Source organism: Oncorhynchus mykiss, chromosome 1 (genome assembly GCF_013265735.2).
Source record: "Oncorhynchus mykiss isolate Arlee chromosome 1, USDA_OmykA_1.1, whole genome shotgun sequence".
In the NCBI taxonomy this organism is placed as follows: Eukaryota; Metazoa; Chordata; class Actinopteri; order Salmoniformes; family Salmonidae; genus Oncorhynchus; species Oncorhynchus mykiss.
Window position 1 is genome coordinate 29,022,331 of NC_048565.1, and position 21,466 is coordinate 29,043,796.

General features: G+C 42.6%; 1 protein-coding gene across 1 annotated transcript in view; it reads left to right on the forward strand.

Annotated features, from left to right (window-relative positions):
• Positions 1 to 21,466, forward strand: part of LOC110520661 (insulin-like growth factor 1 receptor) — a 162,408-nt gene that overhangs the window by 118,640 nt on the left and 22,302 nt on the right. Inside the window, exons 3-10 of the mRNA XM_021598084.2 lie at positions 3,656 to 3,962; positions 7,539 to 7,681; positions 8,122 to 8,266; positions 11,083 to 11,291; positions 14,869 to 14,995; positions 15,325 to 15,560; positions 17,249 to 17,416; positions 18,075 to 18,282. Coding sequence (XP_021453759.2) covers positions 3,656 to 3,962; positions 7,539 to 7,681; positions 8,122 to 8,266; positions 11,083 to 11,291; positions 14,869 to 14,995; positions 15,325 to 15,560; positions 17,249 to 17,416; positions 18,075 to 18,282 — 1,543 coding nt within the window. The remainder of the gene's footprint in view (positions 1 to 3,655; positions 3,963 to 7,538; positions 7,682 to 8,121; positions 8,267 to 11,082; positions 11,292 to 14,868; positions 14,996 to 15,324; positions 15,561 to 17,248; positions 17,417 to 18,074; positions 18,283 to 21,466) is intronic.

The following is a 21,466-nucleotide window of genomic DNA, read 5'->3' on the forward strand; positions in this document are numbered from 1 at the left end:
AGTATGATGTGTTTGCTTTGCAACATTGCTGTAGTGCATTGTCACATTCTTCTTCACTTACACAGATGTTTGCTAAAGCAGCATGAAATATTCATGTTTAGATTAGTTTAGCAGCCCCGCTCCCTCTCTCCCCTGGTTCATAAAGCACCGCTGATCTTCTGACACCAGACACATCTTACACAAGCAAACACATATATCGAAGAAACACTCCTACTATACACACTCTCTCTCTCTCTTTCATTTTCTAGTTCTTTCTCTGCACCACACCCAGTATACACCTAATATGGAGGAGGCTGGTGGGAGGAGCTATAGGAGGATGGGCTCGTTGTAATGGCTGGAATGGAATCCATGGAATGGAGTTAAATGTTTTTGATATGTTTGATACCATTCCATGTATTCCATTCCAGCCATTACAATGAGCCCATCCTCCGATAGGTCCTCCCACCAGCCTCCTCTGACCTAATACAATAATCATTCTATAGGTCAATATGCAGATTAATTACCCCAATAAACACACAATGGGTGGATTTTCTTATTAGTGCGGAGGCTAATGAACAGACAGAATGATGGAGACGTGTCGTGTGTGTGTGGTTGTGCCCCCCCCCCCCCAGCCTACAGGGCTCGGCACCAAGAGGCCGTTGCCTAGGAACCAGGATTGTCATCGTGTCGCTCGGTGGCATTCTCAGTTGGAGTTAGATCCTCTTCAGACAGGGGATAAAAAAGCACTAGATCACCAAGAGCTCCTCCACATCCATTCACTTGGGCCCACACCCAGGCCTGTCTCTGTGTAGTAGACTTCCCTTGGCCTCCAGATTAGAGCTCCTGTCATTCAGTTACCATGGGGACATGCTGCCTCACCTTCCCTCATGCATACCTGGGGCCCCTGATAAAGTATTTTTGCCTTTCCTGTCCAAACTCAGATGGCACTTGATACATTATAAATAACTACTGAGTTTCCTCACTAGACAGAATCACCTCACCTCCTCTTCCCCTGCCAGGGACAACATCACCAAATAATACATAAGGATTATAATACACATAATAACTATGGGTTAATAGCACTTAGGTCTAAACATCTAACAGCATAGGCTTAATACCTGGGCGGATGGTCAGAGCTGATTACAGGCAGATTAAATGTATAGAGTTCATAGGGCAGCAACTCCAAATGAACTGTTTGAAGCCTGTCTTTCCCACCATTGTAACCAAAGTCAGTGCATTTCTCAACCAGAGGTAATGCTGGTGTTATTGATACCACATTTCTGTGTGGTTTAGTCCCTTTGCTATCCTCAGTAAACACTGACAATTGTTATTTGTGAAGCTAAAATTTTAATTTGAAACATGCCAGTGTTCTCCACATAATTGTCTTACTGTTGATTTTCTCACGGTCTTGAAGGAAGTTCATATGTATTGGAAGCTACTCTAGGAGTTCTGATTTCTGTAAGTGACATCATTTTTGTCCAGTTTTTTGCACAGTATTGGTAAACCAATGAAATGTTGTTTCTCAAGCAATTGACTGAAAGTGATCTATCAGCTGAGGGGTTTTCTTTGCTGCGGTTTTTTGCTCTTGTCTTGGGTGGTAGCTGCTTTAATAAAATCTACACTTGAATAAAGGGGAGCACTGTAATCTGGTATGGGTGCACTGTCCATCGGCAGGTTATTGTCAGTGGGACCTGGTCCAGGTCTGCTCCCCAACTGCCATGTAGATGTAGTATCAGAGAAGCTCAGTCTGATTGGCAATCCATCTACTGGCGATACAACTGCTTTACTTCTCCCCCCTCTCTCTTCACCCTCCCTAGAATTCCCTTAATAGTCCCAAACAGCAATAATATTTATCTGTAGTGGGGCCAGCTCTGCAGTTTACTAACAAGGCTGGCATAGAGCAGAGTGGGGCCCTGCGCAAACATTCAACGCCCTGACGGCACACCACTTCCTCTCTGAGAGCGTTCTCCAGCTCCCCAGCTCTGCTCAGCGATTACCATTTTACAGCCCACTAATCCTAAAGCCTGCCTCTCCTCGACCTCCAACGAGCACAGTACAGGCTAGGCATGCACACACACACACACACACACACACACACACACACACACACACACACACACACACACACACACACACACACACACCGTCCAGCTTAATCAGAGTCTCATCATGCCACCCATCCCCACTCCTGTCCTCAGAACTTGATATAGGTCTAATAATAGTTAACACATTTAACCCTTTATCCTCTCCAGGGAAAGAAGCTCATACATGTATTCCAGTATAAAAACCTTTGAATTTATTGTCATTTGACACAGTATATAAGCTAATTAGAGTGATCGGTGCTTTATCTGTTAGCTCCATTAGTGTGTTTCCTCTCAGACCCTGTCATCCAGACCTAGAGTGATATGGTGACTGTTTACTCTGATCCTGTCATCCAGACCTAGAGTGATATGGTGACTGTTTACTCTGATCCTGTCATCCAGACCTAGAGTGATATGGTGACTGTTTACTCTGATCCTGTCATCCAGACCTAGAGTGATATGGTGACTGTTTACTCTGATCCTGTCATCCAGACCTAGAGTTATATGGTGACTGTTTACTCTGATCCTGTCATCCAGACCTAGAGTGATATGGTGACTGTTTACTCTGACCCTGTCATCCAGACCTACAGTAATATGGTGACTGTTTACTCAGGCCCTGTCATCCAGACCTACAGTAATATGGTGACTGTTTACTCTGACCCTGCCATCCAGACCTAGAGTGATATGGTGACTATTTACTCTGATCCTGTCATCCAGACCTAGAGTGATATGGTGACTGTTTACTCTGATCCTGTCATCCAGACCTAGAGTGATATGGTGACTGTTTACTCTGATCCTGTCATCCAGACCTAGAGTGATATGGTGACTGTTTACTCTGATCCTGTCATCCAGACCTAGAGTGATATGGTGACTGTTTACTCTGACCCTGTCATCCAGACCTAGAGTGATATGGTGACTGTTTACTCTGACCCTGTCATCCAGACCTAGAGTGATATGGTGACTGTTTACTCTGATCCTGTCATCCAGACCTAGAGTTATATGGTGACTGTTTACTCTGATCCTGTCATCCAGACCTAGAGTGATATGGTGACTGTTTACTCTGACCCTGTCATCCAGACCTACAGTAATATGGTGACTGTTTACTCAGACCCTGTCATCCAGACCTACAGTAATATGGTGACTGTTTACTCTGACCCTGCCATCCAGACCTAGAGTGATATGGTGACTGTTTACTCTGATCCTGTCATCCAGACCTAGAGTGATATGGTGACTGTTTACTCTGATCCTGTCATCCAGACGTAGAGTGATATGGTGACTGTTTACTCTGATCCTGTCATCCAGACCTAGAGTTATATGGTGACTGTTTACTCTGACCCTATCATCCAGACCTAGAGTGATATGGTGACTGTTTACTCTGACCCTGTCATCCAGACCTAGAGTGATATGGTGACTGTTTACTCAGGCCCTGTCATCCAGACTTACAGTACTATGGTGACTGTTTACTCTGACCCTGTCATCCAGACCTACAGTAATATGGTGACTGTTTACTCTGACCCTGTCATCCAGACCTAGAGTAATATGGTGACTGTTTACTCTGACCCACTAATCTGTTTCTCTCTGTCTGTTTTGCCCAGTGTGCCCAGAGAAGAAGTGTGAGCGGCGGGCATGTACGGACGGTGGTGAGTGTTGCCATGCCCAGTGCCTGGGAAGCTGTACGGAGCCGGACGACGACATGGCCTGCGCAGCCTGCCTGCACTACTACCACGAGGGCCGCTGCGTGCAGGACTGCCCCCCAGACACTTACAAGTTTGAGGGCTGGCGCTGCATTACCATGGACCTGTGTGAACATGTGCACCTGGCCGGTGACTTTCACTTTGTCATCCACGGAGGGGAGTGCATGCCTGAGTGTCCATCAGGCTTCACACGCAATGAGAGCAATAAGTAAGACAGTAGAGATCACACTTCACCTCAAGGGCTCCCCAGTATCAGGCATGGTCCTGGTTATGGGTTGTCTACAGTATTATATTGAGTAGTATCATGATTTCACCCCAGTCATTGTTACTGTAAATAGTCCTCTGACATATTGATTGTGGGGTGACTTTCTGGCAGTGTGTGTTTTGTTGCATTACGAATCTGCATGCAGATGTCTTCTGAATAATTCACCTCTATCTCAAAACCTCCTCCGCCTGGTCCTTTAAGAGATAACATTCTTAAAAACAAAAATATGTGTTTTATTGTCACATACACCAGATAGGTGCAGTGAAATGTGTTGTTGTACAGGGTCAGCCATAGTAGTATAGCGCCCCTGGAGCAAATTATGGTTTAGTGCCTTACTGAAGGGAATATCGACAGATTTGTTCACCTTGTTGGCTCGGGTATTCAAACCAGAAATCTTTCAGTTACTGGCCCAATGCTTTATTACCGCTAGGCTACCTCTCCAAGGAGAAGCTTCAGAGCTAAACATGCTTCGGGCAGAATGTAATGTTCCGTCATGAATGATTGAAGCCTGTGGACTTTCCAGGTAATTCTGAATCAGAGGAAGATGCTCACCTCAGTACTCAGTACACAAGACTAATCCATTGGGGAATTTCCGTAAATTAGGTCCGGGCCCGTAGGGTGTAGTCATACTGTAGCAAGCATAAATGTAAACATCAGATACAGAAGGGACTTTCTGAACATTGCTTGAATGCGTTCAGGAGGGATTTATCATAGCAGCGCTGTAACTCAGAACATTTCCATTGTTTGACATTTCCCCGTTTGACATCATTAAGTTTGAATAAGAGAATATCTTTGTTAATGTCTCAGGGTAACTTATCTCCGTATTTAGATTTTTCATTCTCCAAACTTTCCATGTCGAGTCTTTGTTGCAGGTTTCATCATATTGAGTAGGGCTGTTGCGGTGACCGCCACACCGGCGGTCACGAGTCATGAAGGTAGTGAATTTCCACGTGACTGTTTAGTCCCGGTAATTCGTTTCTCCAGGCTCTGATGCTGCTGATGGTCATTAGTAGCCTACCAAACTTGCTAACTGCCTGGTACTCAGCACTCTATTGTCTCTCTAATCACTCTGACATCAATGCAAAGGTAATCAAAAATCTAATCAAACACTTCATGAGAGCCCTATGCAATTGTGCAAAAAAAAAAAACAGAGTGATGGCTTCTAATAAAAAGAGGAGGATCAGCTTTCTATAGACTAGGCCTACTATATTTATTTCTCAACTTTCCTAATATTAAGCACATTTTATCTTTACAACAGGAGTATAGCCTACCTGGCTGGCATGAAAATGAACCACAGGAAAAGCGTCCTCCATTCGCTATTTAAGTACATTTATACAGGTGCATGATAATGGTCCATTCTAAATCAAAACAAATTTTACACATACATTATTTTGTATATGTAAACACAAGATTAAATCACGAATAGTCTGATGAGTGACAATATTCACATATCACTTGTGAATTAAATATTATCACTTGTGAATGATGCCCAGCATAAGAAACTGCCTTTTTTTGCGACTTTTTCGAATCATAGTCGCACACCTCATGTAGCCTAGCCCATAGGCCTATATGTTTTGATAAGGTTTGTATCACAACTAAAGTGGACAAAATGAATCACCTTAATCTGCTTTACAAAGGGTTTATAGCCTAACTGGCACACATAAGCAGTGCGTGAGTTTCAAGTTTGGAGAAGATCATTTTCACCATAAAAATGCACCTTAATAATAAATGCATTACATGTATAATCGCATTTGCGGTATCTTTTGATAATGGTATTTTCGCACTAATGGAACATTTGCGCTTATGGCCTTCTGCCATGTGCGTATTGCTGCGCTTATAATGTGAAGAAATAGCCTCGTAGTTTATCAACATTTTAAGCTAAACGTTCTGTTCTGTTTCGTCAGCCATATTACTTTAAAAAACAGTTTTTTAAAATTATGCTAGTGGATGTATTAACTGTCCCAGACTATGTTTGGAATATTTATTTCTTGCACAGAATGAAAAAGGTTGACTTTTGTACTATGGGGGATAGTGGATTGACATAGGCTAGTACTTTTGCTGTTCGTTAGGCCTACTCATCTTGTTGGCTGACAAAAATAAATGTGGACCGTTCTTCAATATGCACCTTGGAATTGGTTAAGGACGCGCGCAGTTCCGTCCCCGATGTGTCTGTCTTCACTTGTAGCCTGTGAGAAAGCACCAATCACATGACGAGAGCCATGTGAGTGAGAGGTGCTTTGGATTGCGCAGCACTCAGGGAGAAGGGCACTTCGCAGCACTCCGGGCCTCAAAAGGCATCAATTTTTTTTAGGGTGTATTACGGCCACAAAGGTGATACCACCGTGAAATTCGAGGCATTATCAAGTGCTTGTCAAATTGTGAATGAGAGTGGATTGTGTACAGCCTGCGCAAAAACTAAGCAGAGCTCATGCCTTTCAAGCGACTTTTTTCAAATCATCATTAGAATCTCATTATGCAGCCTTACAAAAATCTAAACATACAGCCCAACGTTTGTAGAACAACTAAAGTTACATTAATATCTCTAAATTAAGCATATAAGAGTACCTATTTCTTTGTTAACCGCTCAACACAGAATAGCCACATGAGCGCACAAATATGATATTTGATATCAGTGGCTTGTAGGCTATATGGGGCGGCAGGGTAGCCTAGTGGTTAGAGAGTTGGACTAGTAAGTTCAAACCCCCGAGCTGACAAGGTACAAATCTGTTGTTCTGCCCCTGAACAGGCAGTTAACCCACTGTTCCTAGGCCGTCATTGAAAATAGGAATTTGTTCTTAACTGACTTGCCTAGTTAAATAAAGGTAAAATAAAATTTGTGGAAGCCAGGAGATGCTAAATGTGTTTATGTTAATTCACTGTCAATTACAGTGAGACCAACAGTTATTTGCTTGACAATCACCAGCTGACTAAATTTCTTGACCGCCACTGGCTTAGTCATGAGTCTTGACCCGGAGGCAGCACTGAGCGAAATCAAAATTGTCTCTATTGTAAAAATCCATGAAAACAAAAATGTGTTTTTTTGGTCTTAATTTAAGGTTAGGGTTAGGCATTAGGGTTAACAGTGTGTTTAAAGTAGGTTAAGGTTAGTGTTAGGTTTATATAAGATTTGATGACATTGTGGCTGTGCCAGCTAATGACCACTGCAGAGCTGCCTACAGAACAAGATTCATGACGAAAAACGACAACTTGCTGTATTTTTTATCTTATCAGTCTTGTTTTGTCTTTAGGACTGTTTAGTGAGTCATTTTCTCATGAAACCATGGGTTCATATGAGGACTCGTAAAAAATACATAGTTCACAAAGAAAGTGTCCTTGTATTTTAGAAAGCTCAAATTAGACTCATTTTTACTTCTGGAAGTTTGGGATTTTTAAGGTGAGTTGGGGTGAGGCGTCTTAATTACGTTTCTTGGAAATTGTCTTTTTTTTAAAAGTTTTATTTAGTTAAGGTCATTTCTTGAATGTTTTCTCTCTTCTCTCCCCCTCCTTTCTCTCCCTCAGTCACAGTATGTTCTGCAGTGCCTGTGATGGCTTGTGTGATAAGATCTGCGACTCCAAGACCATCGACTCAGTGGATGCTGCTCAGTCTCTAATGGGCTGCACAGTCATCAAAGGCAACCTGCAAATCAACATCCGCCGTGGCAGTGAGTACCAGTACCAGTAACCAGGACCACTCAGTCTGTCTGTCTCCCCAGAGACTGGGAGGGGAACACAGAGCACGGGGCCACTGGGAGAGCTAGTGTGGGCCACAGAGTCAACATTACATCAGCTGCCTTCTCTGTGCCCCAAACCAATTATCACATTATGCTATTATGCTATTTATTTGCTCAACTTGACAGAGTGACTTACAGCTTATCTTTAGATATGACAACTTTTGTACAACTCTGGATTTGCTGGAGCCAGGGTTATTCTCCTCTAGAGCATTGAGTATAGTCATATAGTATAGTCATACAGTATAGTATACAGTATAGTCATACAGTATAGCAGTACAGTTGCCTGTGGGATTTGATGTATTCAGAGCTGTGGTTCTTACACACTGGCTGTTGTGTCTGACTAGTGTTTGCTGACTCTCTCCTCTCCCCAGATAACATTGCCTCAGAGCTGGAGAGTTTCATGGGCCTGATCCAGACAGTGACAGGCTATGTGAGGATCCGACATTCCCACACACTAGGATCGCTCTCCTTCCTCAAGAGCCTGCGCTACATCAACGGGGAGGAGCTCATGGAAGGGTACGGCAGGCTGCTCTCTGAGTCTGAGATGTGTTTGGGGACGTGTCAGCCTTGAACCACAGCCTAGAGAGGAAAGATGTTGTCACTCCAATATCAGCCATATTTTTGAACAGGAAAATTGACACGGATGATTTAAATGAATTTTTGGAATCTATCTCATGTCAAATGTATCCCAGCAGGTTTTGAATGCTTCACTCATGATTTATTTATGAGTAGAGGCTACCAGCCATAACATTTACAGTACAAAGGAATTCACACAAAACCACCATAACAAGGCACCTCTCCAAGTTATATAATGAAAAGGTGGATGAACTATCCCACTGGGCACACCATGTTATTTCAACGTGGATAATTGGGTATTATTTGGTTGAGAGGTTGATCAATGAGATTACAACCTACAGTATATTCACTCTAAAAGGCAGCCAAAAGTTTGTTGAAGTTCCAATGTGTTATCACTGTGCTTTCAACCTTCTAAAAACACAACCACATTCCAATCAAAAAACAAAGCCAGAGTTTTGATTCAGTTGTCATCCAAATGTCTATCACTGTGCTTCCAACCATTTAAAAGCACAGAAAAGTTCCAATGGGAATACAATGTCAGATATTTTGTTTATTTATACAACAGATGAATATCACTGTGCTTCATCTAATAGCGGAATCAAAGAACTGGATTACAGTTGAAGTTACATTAAAAGCACATGGTGCAAGTGATCAATGCTATTCACGATTCTGTGCAGAATATGACAGCGATTGTGCATGCTATCTTGAACATGCACGTGGTCACTTTATATGATTACATAAGAAAGGTATAGTTACAGCAACTTCAAAATGTGGCCGTTGATGTTTTACTCATTTTAAGGTTGAATGTTAAATTTGTTTTTAAGATAGCCTTAACTTTAGGCTATTTACTGTATTACAAAAGTAATATTGTATTTGATTGACAACACAACCAAATATCAACGTTTAAAACAGGCATATCTGCTGCTTGAATAGTTCCAGCTGAGCCACTGGCTTAATCCTATTATTTAACTGTTATTTTTGGTGGAGACTCGTACCTATAATGTGTTAAATTTTCGGCAAGTTAATAGGCTAAATATATATATATTCTATATCAAATGTGATATTGAATTGGGTTTAGTTGTCAATGCAATAAGATATCAACATTAGAAGGAGATCTATCTTCTGCTTGGATAGTTCCATCTGTGCCACTGATTTAGTCTACCTTTAAAGGAGAATTTAAATTTAGAATAAAAAAATGTATGTAAATGGGATGTTATAGAAGGGTCCAGACATTTTTTCCCCCGCTATTTCACTTATTTTTGAGAAACTTAGCCCAACCAGTGATTCACTTCCTCATCCTCATTGTGCAGTACGAGGGCTCTGAAAAACATGAACAAACAGAAAGGCTTTCAGTATAGTGATGCAGGTCTTTAAATGTTGTAGACATGAAATTGCGTCATTCCAAACTTTATCCGCAACTTATATTCCATTTTGTTGCAACTCGAGCGATACCTCTGTCCATTCCAGCAGCAGCCTACACAGAGAATGGAACAGCTGGATAGGGGAAACAGCTTGAGTCGCACAAAATGTAATATAACGTTAAGGATAAAGTTCGGAATGACACAATTTAATCGAAAGTCCCGCATCACTATACTTAGAGCGTTTCTGTTTCTAAAAGGATGTATTTGGGTCTTTTTGGAGCATTTGTTCATGTTTTTTCAGAGCAACGCACAACGAGGATGAGGAAGTGAATCGCTGGTTCGGGTAAGTTTCTCAAAAACAAGGAGAAGATGGAAAACAAGTGTTTGGACTCTGGACCCTTCTATAACATGCCATTTACATCAAAAATTGAGATTTGGTTATTAAAAAGCCATTCCAGTTGTCAATAAATTAGTAATAGATATGTTAGATTCATATCTTCTCAGTTAAACAATAGGACTAAATAAAATAAAACTTCAAATGCACTTTAAATAACATTTTATCTTATTTAGTCTTACTCTTTAACTTATATTTTTGGTTGAAATGGAGATGTGAATCCAACATATCAATTATTAATTTGTAGTGCATATAACAATGAAGGTCTGACATCGTCTATGTTGAAACTTGGTTACCATGATGGCATAATCCTGTGGTTTAAATTTCACCGCAAACACAGCAGTTGATTACTTTAAAAAAAATCAAATGTGCATTATTTTCCACGTAGACTCCACGTCACAATACGCTGACAAATTACATCGAAACAACGCTGATTCAACCAGTTTGTGCCCAGAGGGCTCTGTCTGAATGGAAACCCAGGTGTACCAGCCTATTCTGGCTGTAGCATGACATCACCAGGGTCCTATCCCCTGTCAGAGATAGGGAGAGTGTTTCTGGAGATGACCAGGAGGGTCGTGGGAAAGCCTCTCAGGTCTCTTGTTGTCATCCCTCCCAGGCTAGAGTTACAGTGCGAGGAATGCTCTAGAGAAGGGCTGGCATTCCGCTCGTTCCCAAGGTATTCCATGTAGCTGAGAGGCTCTGAGTCGCTCTGTTTCATCTCTGGCCCTCTCTGTGTGCACAGCTCAGTGTTAGACAGACACACCCACGCACACTGAAACACAATCCGCTCTGACGTCTTCTCCTCTTAACACTTTACATATCCACCAGATGGAAAACTAGGCCAACCACTCTACAACATTTTGACGACTTTATCCTCAGTGCTCTATTGTGTGCTTAAAGTAAATCAATTGACTGATTTAAAAAGTGGTTTGGTCCCATCTATGCCAGCACAGCTGCGAGGTGTGATAGTAAGTTAACACCTGTCTGTTGTCTCCCCTCAGGATGTATGCTTTTTCTGCCATTGACAACCAGCGCCTGCAGTACCTGTGGGACTGGACCCAACACAACCTGACCATCAGGGCTGGGAGGCTGTCCTTCCGCTTCAACCCCAAACTCTGCATGTCTGAGATCCACAATATGTGGGAGAAGACTGACATCACTGAGAAGTTTGAGGAGGGCGATTTCCGCAACAATGGAGACAGAGCAAGCTGTGAGTACACCTATGTGATTTAATAAGAAGCCTTAATCTAATGCAACACTGTTATCACAACTAACTTTTCTGTATGTGTTGTGAGAAGATTATATGAGACAGGGGTTCAGAACTTTTGTGAAACAACACAATTAAAAATATATGGCAAATAGATGGGAGAGGTTGGATGGACATCAGAAACCGATGGGAGAGGTTGGATGGACATCAGAAACCGATGGGAGAGGTTGAGGGTAGAGGAAGGACAGGACTAGAAACAAACAAAATATAACTATTGTAAAATAGATTGTGTCTGTAAAATATATATAGTGTGTATTAGAGGTCGACTGATTATGATTTTTCAATGCCGAAACCGATTATTGTAGGAGCAAAAAAAGCAGATACTGATTAATCTGACAATTTTATATATATATATATATATATATATATATATACATACAGTGGGGCAAAAAAGTATTTAGTCAGCCACCAATTGTGCAAGTTCTCCCACTTAAAAGATGAGAGAGGCCTGTAATTTTCATCATAGGTACACTTCAACTATGACAGACAAAATGAGAAAAAAAAATCCAGAAAATCACATTTTTAATGAATTTATTTGCAAACCGTTTTTTTATGGCAGTTTTGGAGCAGTTGCTTCTACCTTGCTGAGTGATATAGGACTTGTTTTACTGTGGATATACAGTGCCTTGCGAAAGTATTCGGCCCCCTTGAACTTTGCGACCTTTTGCCACATTTCAGGCTTCAAACATAAAAATATAAAACTGTATTTTTTTGTGAAGAATCAACAACAAGTTGGACACAATCATGAAGTGGAATGACATTTATTGGATATTTCAAACTTTTTTAACAAATCAAAAACTGAAAAATTGGGCGTGCAAAATTATTCAGCCCCTTTACTTTCAGTGCAGCAAACTCTCTCCAGAAGTTCAGTGAGGATCTCTGAATGATCCAATGTTGACCTAAATGACTAATGATGATAAATACAATCCACCTGTGTGTAATCAAGTCTCCGTATAAATGCACCTGCACTGTGATAGTCTCAGAGGTCCGTTAAAAGCGCAGAGAGCATCATGAAGAACAAGGAACACACCAGGCAGGTCCGAGATACTGTTGTGAAGAAGTTTAAAGCCGGATTTGGATACAAAAAGATTTCCCAAGCTTTAAACATCCCAAGGAGCACTGTGCAAGCGATAATATTGAAATGGAAGGAGTATCAGACCACTGCAAATCTACCAAGACCTGGCCGTCCCTCTAAACTTTCAGCTCATACAAGGAGAAGACTGATCAGAGATGCAGCCAAGTCGAGTGGCAAGAAGAAAGCCATTTCTTAAAGATATCCATAAAAAGTGTTGTTTAAAGTTTGCCACAAGCCACCTGGGAGACACACCAAACATGTGGAAGAAGGTGCTCTGGTCAGATGAAACCAAAATTGAACTTTTTGGCAACAATGCAAAACGTTATGTTTGGCGTAAAAGCAACACAGCTGAACACACCATCCCCACTGTCAAACATGGTGGTGGCAGCATCATGGTTTGGGCCTGCTTTTCTTCAGCAGGGACAGGGAAGATGTTTAAAATTGATGGGAAGATGGATGGAGCCAAATACAGGACCATTCTGGAAGAAAACCTGATGGAGTCTGCAAAAGACCTGAGACTGGGACGGAGATTTGTCTTCCAACAAGACAATGATCCAAAACATAAAGCAAAATCTACAATAGAATGGTTCAAAAATAAACATATCCAGGTGTTAGAATGGCCAAGTCAAAGTCCAGACCTGAATCCAATCGAGAATCTGTGGAAAGAACTGAAAACTGCTGTTCACAAATGCTCTCCATCCAACCTCACTGAGCTCGAGCTGTTTTGCAAGGAGGAATGGGAAAAAATGTCAGTCTCTCGATGTGCAAAACTGATAGAGACATACCCCAAGCAACTTACAGCTGTAATCGCAGCAAAAGGTGGCGCTACAAAGTATTAACTTAAGGGGGCTGAATAATTTTGCACGCCCAATTTTTCAGTTTTTGATTTGTTAAAAAAGTTAGAAATATCCAATAAATGTCGTTCCACTTCATGATTGTGTCCCACTTGTTGTTGATTCTTCACAAAAAAATACAGTTTTATATCTTTATGTTTAAAGCCTGAAATGTGGCAAAAGGTCGCAAAGTTCAAGGGGGCCGGATACTTTCGCAAGGCACTGTAGATCATTTTGTACCTGTTTCCTCCCGCATCTTCACAAGGTCTTTTGCTGATGTTCTGGGATTGATTTGCACTTTTCGCACCAAAGTTCGTTCATCTCTAGGAGACAGAATGCGTCTCCTTCCTGAGCGGTATGACAGTTGCGTGGTCCCATGGTGTTTATACTTGCGTACTATTGTTTGTACAGATGAACGTGGTATCTTCAGGCGTTTGGAAATTGCTCCCAAGGATGAACCAGACTTGTGGAGGTCTATAATTTCTTTCTGAGGTCTTAGCTGATTTCTTTTGATTTTCCCATGATGTCAAGCAAAGAGGCACTGAGTTTGAGGGTAGGCCTTGAAATACATCCACAGGGACACCTCCAATTGACTCAAATGATGTCAATTAGCCTATCAGAAGTTTCTAAAGCCATGACATCATTTTCTGAAATGTTCCAAGCTGTCTAAAGGCACAGTCAACTTGGTGTATGTAAACTTCTGACCCACTGGAATTGTGATACAGTGAATTATAAGTGAAATAATCTCTGGGTCTTCCATTCCTGTGGCGGTCCTCATGAGAGCCAGTTTCATCACAGTGCTTGATGGTTTTTGAGACAGCACTGACATTTTCCGTATTGACTGACCTTCATATCTTAAAGCAATGCTGGACTGTTGTTTCGCTTTGCTTATTTGAGCTATTCTTGCCATAATATGGACTTGGTCTTTTTTATGGCTATCTTCTGTATACCACCCCTACCTTGTCACAACATAACTGATTAGCTCAAACGCTTTAAGGAAAGAAATTCCACAAATTAACTTTTAACAAGGCACAACTGTTAATTGAAATGCATTCCTCATGAAGCTGGTTGAGAGAATGCCAAGATTGTGCAAAGCTGCCATCAAGGCAAGGGGTGGCTTTGAAGAATCTCAAAAATAAAATATATTTTGATTTGTTTAACACTTTTTTTGGTCACTACATGATTCCATATGTGTTATTTCATAGTTTTGATGTAAAGAAAAACCCTTGAATGAGTAGGTGTGTCCAAACTTATGACTGGTACTGTATATTTACAAAATATATACAGTGAGGGAAAAAAGTATTTGATCCCCTGCTGATTTTGTACGTTTGCCCACTGACAAATAAATTATCAGTCAAACATTTTAATGGTAGGTTTATTTGAACAGTGAGAGACAGAATAACAACAAAAAAATCCAGAAAAACGCTTGTCAAAAATGTTATAAATTGATTTGCATTTTAATGAGGGAAATAGCATCTTACGCATTCTACTATTAGCTACAACTTTCAAGAGTAAGTTGAAAGCCGGACAGAATTCCTTTTTGGCAGGGGCGGGGGGACTACCACACACCAGTTTGGGAACTACTGATCTAAGGTGTGGTTTGTGTTTGTAGGTGAGAGTCATATCCTGAAGTTCAAGTCCAACAGCACTATGAGTAACCGGATCAAGCTGACTTGGGAGCGCTACCGACCACCAGACTACAGAGACCTCATCAGCTTCATCGTCTACTACAAGGAAGCGTAAGTATTCTCATGGAGATATACCATTCCCTATTGTACTGCGTAGAGCCTTTATTTTTTATGTTTTTTATTTAACTAGGCAAGTCAGTTAAGAACAAATTCGGCCTAGGAACAGTAGGTTAACTGCCTTGTTCAGAACAACAGATTTTTACCTTGTCAGCTCGGGAATTCGATTTAGCAACCTTTCGGTTACTGGCCCAACGCGCTAACCACTAGGCTACCTGCTGCCCCAAATACTTATACTTGTAGACAGGACATTATCTGCTGTGTTTGTGGATTCAGAGTTGCTGTACTAAATTGACATAAGGTGTCTTAACCATGCAATCCAGACCGCACCAGAACATCACAGAGTTTGATGGCCAGGATGGGTGTGGCTCCAACAGTTGGAACATGGTTGACGTGGACCTACCGCAAGACAAAGAGATAGACCCTGGTGTGCTGCTGTCCCCACTGAAGCCCTGGACCCAGTACGCCATCTTTGTCAAGGCCATCACCCTGGTGGTGGAGGACAAACACATCCCTGGAGCCAAGAGTGACGTGGTCTATATACGCACCAGCCCCTCAGGTAAGACACTGTACAGCTGCTGTACACAGACCAGACTACAGTACAGCTACTGTACACAGCATCAGGTCGCCTCAGCCGTGAACATGTTTTCACCCAAGATAAACTGAAACACTTCTTATCAGAACTTTCAATAAGGAAATGTATCACTCTTATTTTAAGCTTCATGAAAACAATACATTTAAAACTTTATACACTGAACAAAAATATATATAAACACAACATAAATAAAAGCTCCCAGAAATATTCTATAATATGCACGAAAAGCTTATTTCTTTCAAATGTTGTGCACAATTTTGTTTATATCCCTGTTTGTGAACATTTCTTTGCCAAGATAATCCATCCAACTGACAGGTGTGGCATATCAAGAAGCTGATTAAACAGCATGATAATTACACAGGTGCACCTTGTGCTATGGACAATAAAAGGACACTATAAAATGTTCAGTTTTGTCACACAACACAATGTCACAGATGTCGCAAGTTTTGAAGGAGCACGCAATTGGCATGCTGACTGCAGGAATGTCCATCAAAGCTGTTGCCAATGAATTTAGTGTTCATTTCACTACCATAAGCCACCTCCAACGTCGTTTTTGAGAATTTGGCAGTGCATCCAACCGGCCTCACAACCACAGACCATGTGTAACCACGCCAGCTCAGGACCTCCACATCTGGCTTCTTCACCTGCGGGATCGTCTGAGACCAGTCACACGGACAGCTGATGAAACGGTGGGTTTGCACAACCAAAGAATTTCTGCACAAACTGTCAAAAACCATCTCTGGGAAGCTCTTCTGTGTGCTCATTGTCCTCACCAGGGTCTTGACTTGAATGCAGTTCAGCGTCGTAACTGACTTCAGTGGGCAAAGTCTCACCTTTGATAGTCACTGGCACACTGGAGACGTGTGCTCTTCACCAATGAATCCCTGTTTACACTGTACTGGGCAGATGGCAGACAGCGTGTATGGCGTCGTGTGGGCGAGCGGTTTGCTGATTTCAATGTTGTGAACAGAGTGCCCCATGGTAGCGGTGGAGTTGTGTTATGGTATTGGCAGGTATAAGCTATGAACAACAAACACAATTGCATTTTATCGTTGGCAATTTGAATGCACAGAGATACCGTGACCAGATCCTGAGGCATTGTCTTGCCATTCATCCGCCGCCATCACCTTATGTTTCAGCATGATAATACACGCCCCATTCCGCAAGCTGAAAATCTCCCAGATCTTCCATGGCCTGGATACTCACCAGACATGTCACCCATTGAGCATGTTTAGGATGCTCCGGATCGACGTGTACGACAGCGTGTTCCAGTTCCTGCCAATATCCAGCAACTTCGCACAGCCATTGAAGAGGAGTGGGACAACATTCCACAGGCCACAATCAACAGCCTGATCAACTTTATGTGAAGGAGATGCACTGCATGATGCAAATGGTGGTCACACCAGATACTGACTGGTTTTCTGAGCCACACCCATACCTTTTTTAAGGTAACCAACAGATGCATATCTGTATTCCCAGTCGTGTGAAATCCATAGATTAGGGCCTAATGATTTCATCTCAATTGACTGATTTCCTTATACGAACTGTAAGTCAGTAAAATCTTTGTAATTGTTGCATGTTGTGTTTATATTTTGGTTCAGTGTAGTAAACACCACTCACAGCATTTCAACATTTGTGTGTTTTTGTCACAGAGCCGTCTATGCCAATGGATACCCGGGCGTATTCCAACTCGTCCTCCAAGCTGGTGGTGAAATGGTCACCTCCCCTCAACCCTAACGGCAATCTCACCTTTTACCTGATCCGCTGGCAGCAGCAAGCTGAAGACAAGGAGCTGTACCAACACAACTACTGCTCCAAAGGTCAGCATTCCAACTCCTCCTCTTTCTCTTCCCTTGTCTACTTTTCATCTTTGTGCATTATGGAGTCCAAACTGTAGGTATCTCTCCTCCTCTAGAATTATAATGCTCTGTACACTCTGGTGGAAATTCAACACCAGGGACACCTGAAGTCAATCTTAAATGAATCACTCTTTATTATCAGCAAGCTGGAGAGGTTTACAACAAATTCTGCACAACGTACAGGTCTATCAGAAACTCCGCTGGATCATTCCCAGCAGTTGTCTTATATACCGCTATACACAGACAAGTTATATATGCATGATTTAGCATTATTAATTCATCATTACTGGTGGCTCGCACATGTGACTGACCAATACCTCACAAGGCTTTCTCTCTCCAAGTTGAGACCTTAAAACTGAGATACCTTGGTTGTTCTCATAGCAATATTCTGGGTGTACTGCCAAGTTGCTTATCAGTGATAGTGAGGATTCCTCCATACACGATCAGTCAGTTACCTGCATTAACCCAGCTAATTAGTTATTAGAAAAGTAGCATTGATTTGATACACAAACATAAGATTTCCCTCACAACACCACCTAATCCCTTTTCATTTTTGTTTTCTTTGGTGAATGCTGTCATTTGCTAATGGGTCCTGTTCCCCTCCAACTCTCAACAAAAGAGCTGAAGATCCCCATTAGAATCTCAGCCACGGGGTTGGCAGACATGGAGGACGACACCAAGCCCACCAAGCCTGACCTGTCTGGGGGGGACAAGGGCCCCTGCTGCCCCTGCCCCAAGACCAAGGAGGACCTGAAGGCAGAGATAGATGACGCATCCTACCGCAAAGTCTTTGAGAACTTCCTGCACAACTCCATCTTCACCCCCAGGTAGGTGCCAGGCAGCAGGCAGTCTTTCTCTATGGTGAGAGATCATTCAACAGTGTGGTTGTAAAGCGCTGGCTATAACCTCCCCCATTTGATTACAGCTTTTGGACCAAACCCTTCTCTGAGACTTTGTCGATTATTATCAGAGAGCTGAGCTCACAGTCTGGGTCCTGTTTGCTTTAATAGCCCAGAGAGAGATCCAGGATCAGGAGGCAATGGTGCTGTAATTACCCAGCCCTGAGACTGGGACTGACAGGATCTAAACATCATGAGGGTTTGGAGGGAGGGAGGGTGTAGGGCTGCTGGGCTGTAGCTGTGTCAGAGGACCCTGCCTGACGGTGAGAAACATGGGGAGCAGGAATTCAATGCCTGCTTACGGCACTTGTGGCTTTTCCATCGCCATGACGACGGCGGCGGCGGATATTAAGGCCTAGCAGGCTGTAATTTAGGCAGCACAAACAAACCCAGGGAGAGGGATCTGATTAATGAGTCTGAAGGGCCTGCGCTGCGCTCTGCTTGCTGGGCTGGCTGCACCCTTTCAGCCCGTTAGCCTTTTGTTTGCCAGAATGGGGAACGACATCTGTGTTGTGTTATAATTTTACCTTCTCATGGCTACGGATGCTTTACAGTTTCAAAGACTCCAACCCCTTCCCACACACACATTCACTCTATGTCATACACACACAGATGTACTCACTGTGTTTTGAAATTGATCATTTTTCAGGGTAAACTCAGGCCACTTGTTTCTCCATACCAGATGGCAGATCAGGCCCTGTGTGTGTCTGTGTGTGTGAGGTGAATGAGTGCATGAGCGATACTGCGTTTGTATACTCAGTGTATTCAGGGTAGAGGTTTGAGTATTCACTGAATTAGTACCATTTCATCGCAAAACAAATTGAATGGAAAACAAATTCTAATGCACTTGTTAACCTCCATAGACTTCTCTGGTGCTTGATACCTTCCAGTGTTTATATCTTGCCCTGACGCCAGCCTGCTTAGTACAGTGTGCTCTTCATCACCTGCTGGACTGAGCTCATGCATTTATGTAATGTTATGACGCCCTTTCCTTCGCCTCTGTGATGCTCTCTTTCACAGTATTAAAACAAACAATAAAACAAGACCACTATTCTGCCCTACCAAGCAAAAAGGCAGTAACTGCTCATATTGTGGAACTGAGAAAAATGGCTTTTATTAACCTTGGTTTCACAGTAACCGAGTGCAGTTCCTGCTAACATGACCCCCATTTTCTCCAAAACACAATAGAGGCAGGATACTTGTCCACATGATTAAGCATGTATTTAATGTAGCACAAATGACTAACACATTTTCGTCCAAGTGAGCAGTTACTGCCTTTTTGCTTGGTAGGGCAGTATTGTTACTAATTGTTTTCTTTCACTCTCTTATTGATTTGTTATAGTTGTCTAGGAAACCGAGGAGTGCCAGGTCTCTGGCCTGCCGCTAAGGACTATGCTTGTGTATGCACAGGTACTCCACCACAACAGAGCCAGCATTATCACAAAACACTCTAGGGAAGTGCCTCTGAATGAGTGCAATTTTTTTTCTCAGAAGTCCAGGGTTAACAGAGAAGGCGAAAGGGAGCTGGGAAACAGAAACAGAGAGAGAGGAAATGTTTTCCATTCTGTCGCCCTCCTTCCCTCACACGCTCTCTTTGTCCGCGGCATGGTTCGGAGTGACCTGCTGCCAGGAAATGTACAGAGAAGCCATCTGGAATTCAAATGAATGAGGAGAGAAAGGGAAGATCCCCTTAATGCTGGCCAGACCAGTGAACACCATTCAGCAAGACAGACTGACTGGCTGGAGAAGTAGACGAGAGTAATCAGGGGACAGGGATGGGTGACAACCTTTCAGATTCACCGAGTGGACATCAGCTGATTGGGTTGTTGCAACCATGACATCACCTAACTCATGATGTACTTCTCAATGTCCTTGTCCAAGGACACACAGAAGGACATTGAGAAGTACCGCAAAGGTTCCTGTGTTTATCCTGTTGATGGCAGTTGGCACTGCCCTTACCATCTGGTTATCACCCTGTATGTCCTTCAGAGAGCACTCGCCATCACAGCTGTGCTTTCATATTGTATATGATCATTAAGTAGAAAAAAGTGTCCTTTCTCTGGCCTCTCTTTTCACTGGCATGAGAGGCTGCTATGTTCAGCTGCTGTGGTAAAAGAGTACCGCTAAATCACGCTGTTCTGGCTCCAGACAGAGAGTGCAGTCATGTCTCTCTTAGGATCCCTCGTACAGCGTAAAGGTGAGAAAGAGGGAGGTATTTTTTTAGGAGGGGAGCTGGGGAGGGAGTACACCAGCTGCAGTCAGCAGCGCCTGGTTAGAAGGTCACGCTTCAGTATCAGTCCTCTGTCTAAAGTTCATTTGAGGACAGGTCTGCTTTACTCTGCTCTGCTCTGCCTTGTAGCTCTCTGGCAACCCAGCCATCTGTCCCCTCTCCTGGGCAAATTGGCACAAGGGGGTGTCTACCCATCACCCCTCTCATTCATCTTGGGGCGACCCAGTCTTCAATGGCAGGCTGTCTCGTGCTCCCTTCCATGCACTTGTCTCTTATACAAGATGTTCATTAAAGCTCTGCCAGTCCTCAGTGCTGTTGTGTATTGTTAATAGTAACTGATCGTTTTGGAGTGCTGTGCACCGTGGACTTTGCTGGAGCAGTTAAAACTTTCAGGATGGAATGTTGACAGAGGTGTGCGATGGCTTCTGTTTTCTTCCCACAGATCTGTGTGCCTGTCTGTGCCTGTTTGTGTTTTTCCACTCACCGTAAATACTTTTTTTCCCGTGGGTGCCGGTCAGTCTCAAGGGCTTTTGTCACCCGCTCATATTAGTCATTTCTTTTGTGGAATAGTTCTGAGAGAACATTGGCTTTGTACAGTATTTTTGAAGGTCTAGATGTTGGAATGTAAAATAAAGCAGAAACCACATTCTCTTGTATTCCTGAGTGAACCCTGCTGGCCTGTACTGTTAGGTGGAGTTAGAGAGAGATACTCAGGAGTCCTTTCAGACACACTCATCCATCAGTCACTTTTATTCACTAATGAATTTATCTCTCCTTAAAGACTCTTTACATATTTACTTTGTCTTGTTCATGTGTACTGTAAACACCCTATGAATCTAAATATGTTCTGGATTCATTGTTGTTTAAGCCAACATATACACA